The sequence below is a fragment of the Mus caroli genome, chromosome 11, assembly GCF_900094665.2.
Source record: "Mus caroli chromosome 11, CAROLI_EIJ_v1.1, whole genome shotgun sequence".
NCBI lineage: Eukaryota > Metazoa > Chordata > Mammalia > Rodentia > Muridae > Mus > Mus caroli.
Genome location: NC_034580.1, coordinates 16,105,551 through 16,112,777, shown reverse-complemented (window position 1 = coordinate 16,112,777; position 7,227 = coordinate 16,105,551). Strand labels below are relative to the sequence as shown.

At 45.3% G+C, this 7,227-nt stretch overlaps 1 protein-coding gene across 1 annotated transcript in view; it reads right to left on the bottom strand.

The window, feature by feature from the left end:
- The window catches only part of Rab1a (RAB1A, member RAS oncogene family), a 25,042-nt gene extending 19,327 nt beyond the window's left edge, over nt 1-5,715 (bottom strand). The window contains exon 1 of the mRNA XM_021175562.2: nt 5,564-5,715. Within this exon, the coding sequence (XP_021031221.1) occupies nt 5,564-5,586 (23 nt within the window). The 5' untranslated portion in view covers nt 5,587-5,715. The remainder of the gene's footprint in view (nt 1-5,563) is intronic.
- Nucleotides 5,716-7,227: the final 1,512 nt, after the last annotated feature.

The following is a 7,227-nucleotide window of genomic DNA, read 5'->3' as shown; positions in this document are numbered from 1 at the left end:
AAAGGGAGCAATTTACCAATGTCTCTTACCAAGAAAATTCAATATGAAATTCAGACAGAGTAATAAAAAGTAAGTCATGTCTAAAATAGCTCACGTAACGGCACTAAGGTTTTTGTTTTCTCTCCCTTCCTTCTACCCTTTCTCTGAGAAAAGTCTATAGGCCAGACTGCCCTGCAACCAAGACTGGCTTTAAACTCCTGATTCTCCTGGGTACTGAAATTTGCAGCCTGGACATTTTGTAAAGACTGCAAGCAGCTGCCTATCAACCTGACAATTATAGATAGTGATGCTCTAAACACTTAAAAATCACATTCTACACAGTAAGAGTCCTAATTACTTTTTTTCTTCCAATTTTTCTCCAATGGTTGGAGTGTAGAATGACAGAGGCCATCTGTCTGGCATGTGCAAGTACTGGATTTGATTACCAGTCACATACACACTCACAAACTAAACAGTAAAAAACAACACTCTACTGAAAACTACATGAAAGCTGGGAATGATATTAATACACTGTCAGACAGATAATTGATTTGCCCAATTTTATACTTACATACTTAAAAGGGAGAGGCACTTAATTGAAACAGCTCTAACCATTTCAGAAAAGCAAAGTACTACTGCTTAGATTTTCAGGGAATCTGGAGTCTGATTTTAAAGTGGAGGAGGGATGGGAAGAAAAGATCACCATCATTAAACTGCTCTGCACAAGCTCAGGGATGGCTGCTCACTTTTAATCTAAGCATCTGGGAAGTGGGCATTCAGTCATTCCCATCTATACAGTGAGGTTTGATTTGGTTTAGCTTTTTAAAACAAAGCCCAGGCTGGTCTGGAATTCACTATGTACCCCAACCTGGCCTCAAACTTCAGGCAATCCTCCTCCTTCAACCTCCCAAGTACTGGAATCACACAATGAGCCACCATACTAAGCTACTTTGTCACTTTAATTAGTAAACAAGCCTGATGACTTCAGCTCAATTCTTAAGGCCCACATGGTATAAGGAGAACCTAGCCATTTCTGTGAAGCCCAGGTGCTAGTGAGAAACCTTGTCTCAAGAAAATAAATAAAAACAGGGGCTGGAGAAGTGGCTCAGTGGTTAAGAACACTGGTCCTTCCAGAAGCCCCTAGTTTGGTTTCTAGCAACCACATGAGAACCTACAACTGTCTGTAATTCAGAAGACCTCTTCTGACCTGCTAGGGCACTGCATGAACACAATAAGGGGAAACACTCACACACATAAAATAAAATAATAAAGGTAAAAATAAATAAAATGGACAGCTCCTAAGGAATGAAACCCAAGGTTGACCTTTGACCACCAAATGCATGCACACATGTATACACGTACATCCACACTCATACAAATTCAGCTTCAAATACACATATACACACGAGTTTAAGGCCAGTGATAGAGCTCAGCTGGTAGAATGCTGGCCTTTTAACTACATCTCAGCACTTGGCAGGTAGAGACAGAGAATCAGAACTTGAAGGTCATCCTCAGTTATAAAGTGAGCTTGAGGCCAGGCTGGGATCCTTGAGACTCTGTCTCACAATAAAAAAATAAATAAAACTTCCCTAGAAACTAATAGACTATGACAAATACTTCTTGTATGAGGCTAATATTAAGTCTGTGTTTATTTCTGTCTATCGCTCTTTCAAGACAAAATCCCTATGTAGCCGTTGACAGTCTGGAATTCACTAATGTACACCAGGGTGGCCTGGAACCTTCAGTGACCCTCCTGCCACTGCTTCATGTGCTCAAAGTACAGACTCCTACACCCCTAGCACTGTTTAGTATTTCAATCAGTGTGTTAGAATAATCACTGCCTGCTTCATTACCTAGCTCTGAAAATCAAATCTTGGACCAGCAACATATCTCAGTGCCTACAGCCAAGACTAAAGACAGTACGATGATCCCCAGGACCCAAATAGAGATAACTGATTCTTGCAAGTTGCCCTTTGACCTCCACACAATCACTGTAGCAGTCACATGCCCCCTCTCTAAACATACAATAAATGTAAAAAGTCAAAGCTTTCTTCAGATCTCCAGAAAAAAAAAGGTTTTGGCCCTTTCTATATACTGTACCAGTTCAGATCACACTTTCGGTTAAGCAAGTGATTCAGACATTACCTTTAACTCCTGTCATAAAGATAACAGGTTTTAGCTGGGCGGTGGTGGCGCACGCCTTTAATCCCAGCCTTTAATCCCGGCACTCAGGAGGCAGAAGCAGGCAGACTTCTGACTTGGAGGCCAGCCTGGTCTACAAAGTGAGTTCCAGGACAGCCAGGGCTATACAGAGAAACCCTGTCTGAAAAAAAAACCAAAAAAAACAAAAAAAACAAAACAGATTTTTTTTGTTTCTCCCAAATTAGTTTTCCTTCGGATCATAAAAAGGGGGGGGGGGGGAGGCCACACGACACATACAATGAGACAAACTATAACTTAATCATTATTGATATATTGCTTGCATTTATGATAGTAATAAAATATCTATCATCACCACTAATCTTAAAGCAGGTTTCATAAATCCTTTCCTCAAACTCCTGGACAACTTATCACATAGACTAGAATGCAAATATAACCCAGACACTGGCACACTTGAGAACTCAGAGAGAATGACTAAATGACTGTCCATTCAGGGCATGGTGACTCGTATCTGTAATGTCAGCACTGGGGAGGCAGAAACAGGAAGACTGCTGATAATATAAAGTCAGCCTCATTTACACACAGGGTGTTTCAGTAGAGCTGGAATGACATCACAATGAGATCTTGTCTTAAAACTAAGGGAGGAGAAAAAAATTATTCTTGCTATTTATTAGCCATTCCTCTTCCTTTTCCCTCCTGAAAAGCCTTCCTTGCTTCACTTCTGTGCTAATAATTCTCCTTTTCACCCTGTCTGTTTAGATTATTGGGGGAGGGACACATGTGGAGAGACCAGAGAACAACCTGCAGGAACCAGTTCTCTCCTTCCACCAAGCAGGTCCCAAAGATGGAACTCATAATGCCTTGTCTGCTGAACTACCTTACTGGTACCCTGCTAAGTTTCTTACTCAGCTCTTCTGTAACAATCTTCCAAAGCCCAGCAGCCAGCCAGAACAAGTGGCTCTCCCCTAAAACCACACTGATCTGACCCATGTTGCACATCTGCAGGCTGTATCTCCTAATATTTGACATGTATAGAATCTATTTTGTATGTTACATCACGGGCCCCTTGAGGCTAAGGCTCACACTCCTAAGTCCAAGCTTACATTAAAATGATTTACTCTACTTACAGCATGATCTGGATGGAGAGCTGTCCAAAACATTTTTTACGTACTCATGAGCCACACTACTACCTTAGTAGGCAGTAAAAATGGCTGGTTTTTATACTACTTTATAAAAAGAGAAGCAACGTCTGAGTAACATCAAATTTTTGTTGCTTAGTTAAATCTCTTACAGTATTAAAAAATAAACACATAACATGGGCTGGAGAGATCAAGTAGTAGTTAAGAATATGTATTGTTCTTGCAGAAAACTCTAGTTCCATTCCCAGCACCCACATCAGCTGGTCACAAGTACTCTAACTCCAGCTCCAGGAGGTGTCTCTAACCTCAGCAGTCCTCAATCTGTGAGTGGCAACCCCTTTGGGGTTCAAAGGACCCTTTCACAGGGGTCACATACCAGATATCCTATATCAGCTACTTACATTACAATTCGTACAGTATTGAAATTACAGTTATGAAGTAGCAATGAAAATGTTATGGATAGGGGTCACCACAACAGGAAGAATTGAAGGGTCGTAGCATTAGGAAATTTGAGAAGCATAATAAAAATATTTAAATACACACCTAACAAATACAGGAATCTCCTCAAATAGAACAGGAATCTCAAATAGAAATTAAAAACCTTCCTAATATAACAAATTCATCTTCTTTTTGGTTTCCACAAAAATCTAATTAGGACCCCAATTCAGCTTTGCTTAACTAAACTAATTTTGTCCTGAGAGAGGGGCTGCACACACAGCACCTGTGTCTCCATGTGAACTGTTCCCAACTTCTTCAAGTACAGAAGCCTGGCCAACCACATAGCTCTGTGGATACAGTGCTTATCTCAGTTCAATCCCCTGAAGCCACAAAGGAAGAATAAGCTCCCAAAAGTTGTCCCCTGACCTCTGAAGCAAGCATGGTAACACCTGTGCACCTGAAATCACAGGCATCACACACACATTCACACAATTTAAAAAGTATATAAAATTCTACCAAGATACTAAGACCTCTGCTTAACACAAACGGAAAAACCATCTCAGTATTAAACCAGTCTTAGAAAACCTGAACTTAGAATGTCTTTTGCAAGAGTCATGTGACACGCACATGACAAGTCAGCCGAGCTGATGGATGGACCTTTCATGGGGGCACACTTAGCGGTAACTGACCAAAGCAACAAATAAAGCCCAGCTTTTAGGGCAATACTGATTTCTCTTATTAAAAACAAACAAAAATCCCTCTCCCTTAAAGATTTCTGACACTAAAGTATAATAAAAATGGCATCTCTTAAAGTTATTTTCATATATGGAAACCATAGGAGAATTTTGGGTTCAAAGAGAGAGCCTAACAATGTCTATCCAAGAAAAGAGAAGAGCAGGTCCCATGAAGGGTGCCAGGTGTGTCACATCTGCTACAGTGACTTCTTGAGTAAGCAAGAAAAAGGAATGCATTAACTTTTCATGACACGTCACGGAACCTCATTCCCTATCTACAGGCATTCAACCAGGTAATCTAAAACCTACAGCTCTATCATCAAAGGCCCCATTAGTTTCTTTTCAAATTTGTCTGCAAACTTGTACTTTAACTTGGTGGTCCCAGGAAGACATTTCTAGTTTATTTTTAGTTCATTTTTGTTGTTCTTCTTCTTCTTAACCTACTGGAGACAAAAGGTGACTGGGAGACTCATGTGTCCCCTAAAACAAAAATTTCACAAATGTCCAGGATTTATTTTATAAGGGTCACGTCTCACAAGTCTAACAGGACTCTTCCAGGAGACAAGCCCAAAAGCAAACTAAACATTATAAATAGCTCCTCACCATCTCCTCATCCCCCTCAAGCCCACGCAGTCCCAAGAAGCATCCATATTACCTAAAACCCAACAGGGAGAGAGAGAGCTCTAACAAGCTCGGGATTTACAAGTAAAGCTGGATTCCTCCCTGCCGACGCTGACAGCTCCGCAGGGCCGGCGCAGGGTCTGACAGTGCCCTCTAGCAGAGCTCTCCCACCTACCTCCCCTTAAAACCAAGTCCTCCTCCAGCCGTCACTGCCTCCAGAGACGCGCCCCTCCTGGCTACTGTCCGAGGCCCTCTCCCCAACGCCCAGCCGCGGCACCTAGCTCCCCGCCGGCTGCGGTCGGGACCCGGCCCGCAGGCCCGACCCCTCCCCGCTGCCGCTGCGGCCCTCGGCCTTCAGACAATGGGGCCCTCAGGCTGCTCCGTCTCCTTCGCCCGGCCGACCTTCCCGGCGCTGCGCAGCGAGCCTCCCGGCGGCCCTCACCCCCGGCCGACCGCTCTCACCCCGGCCCGCCCCGGCTCTCCTGCACTCACTATTCGGGATTCATGCTGGACATGTCACTGCAGCTGCCGCCGCCGCCACCGCCCTTGCTGACGCAGCCGCCGCCCCAACTCTCCGCGCCACAGGGAATGGAAAAGGAGGAATGGGCTAAGCTGTTCCGGTAGAGCAAACGTCGACCCCACTCCGACCCTTAGAACACAATCAGCAGCCGCCGCCACTCAGTGATCGCTTCCACCCAAAATGGCCGCCGGCGAACCAGGAACTGGGGAAGCCTAGGCCAAGGGGCCTGGCGCGGCCCAGAGGGCGGCAGCGTCGCGGGGCACGCTGGGAAAGAGAGTCATGAGCACACCGCGCGCTGGACAGCCCGACGGGGCCGAGGGCCGCCTGCACTCAGCTTCCCACTAAGCCCCGCGCCCTGGACGCATGCGCACTTGCGAGCTTGTAGCCCGCCCCGTCCCGATTCCCTCACCCCCACACCCCGCCCTTCCTGCTCCCCTCCCCGCTGGCCTGCTGGCTAGGACTTCGCTCGGACTCCCCCTAGCGGATTGGCTAAGGCCGACCGGGCTGTGTTGATGTCATCAGTGAGACGTGGCAGCAGGGCGAGTCGGTGCCCCACCGGGAGGGGAGGAGGAAGGAACTCGGCGGAGGGCGGTGCCGCAGTAGAGGGGGAGGGGGCTCCCAGGAAGCCTGGGACAGTGAGGAGGGGTGGAGACAGCTTGACGAGCTCTGCTCTGGCAAGACCGCAGGGGCCATCACCATCAGGGGCTGAGGCTGCTCTAAGGACAGCAGGAAACTCAAGCGGCCTCTGTAGACCTTGCGCTTTCTCACTCACCCACCCGACTCCTTCTCAATTTTTTTTTTTTAACCGTTTTACTCTAGCAACTTGATGTTGCAATAGCTGCAAATGGACCCTGTTCTAGTCTCTCTTCTGCTCCCGTCTATTTGCACACACAGCCAGATTTCCCTGTCTGAAACTGCTCCTCCATCTGGACCTCCAACCTTTAACATTGTGTTGTTGAGACACAGGCTAAAGTCAGCCTTAACCAGTCTTCCTACTTGAGGCCTAGACTTAAAAGTTGAATTGTTTTCGGGGGTAGGGTTGGGTTGGGTTGGGTTGTTAAGTTTTGTTTTGTTTTGTTTTGTGGGGGAGGGTTGCAGTTGCTTTTGCTGCTGTTTGTTTTTTATTAGTATAAGTATTTTCTTTAAGCCATGGACTCCAGAACTAATATTAATACATTTTTTTATACCTAATGGTGTCAACTTTAATCAGCTCAGGAATTTAAATCTCCGCTAAACTTTAACACATTATCTTGGGTTATTTATTACAAAGGGCATAGTATAATACACTGTCCAAAGTTTATCTTCCAACTTGTTCTAAGCAAGAATATTATCTCCTGGGGCCAACTGTAGATTTAATTTCTGAATTTCTGTGACATCAAAATATGCAAAAGAGGCTGTTCTCATGTCTAACCATATACTCAGAACATATTTACACATCCCTCTGGCATTCCTCTGTGTGTCCTGACAGCCTCATCAGACCACACATACATAGCTTTGGGGGTTTTCTTGTTATTGTCTGGGTTTTGGTTTTTGGTTTTCTGAGACAGAGTTTCTCTGTGTAGCCCTAGCTGTCCTGGAACTCCCTCTGTAGACCAGGCTGGCCTCGAACTCAGTGTTTCCCTGGCCTCTGCCTCCT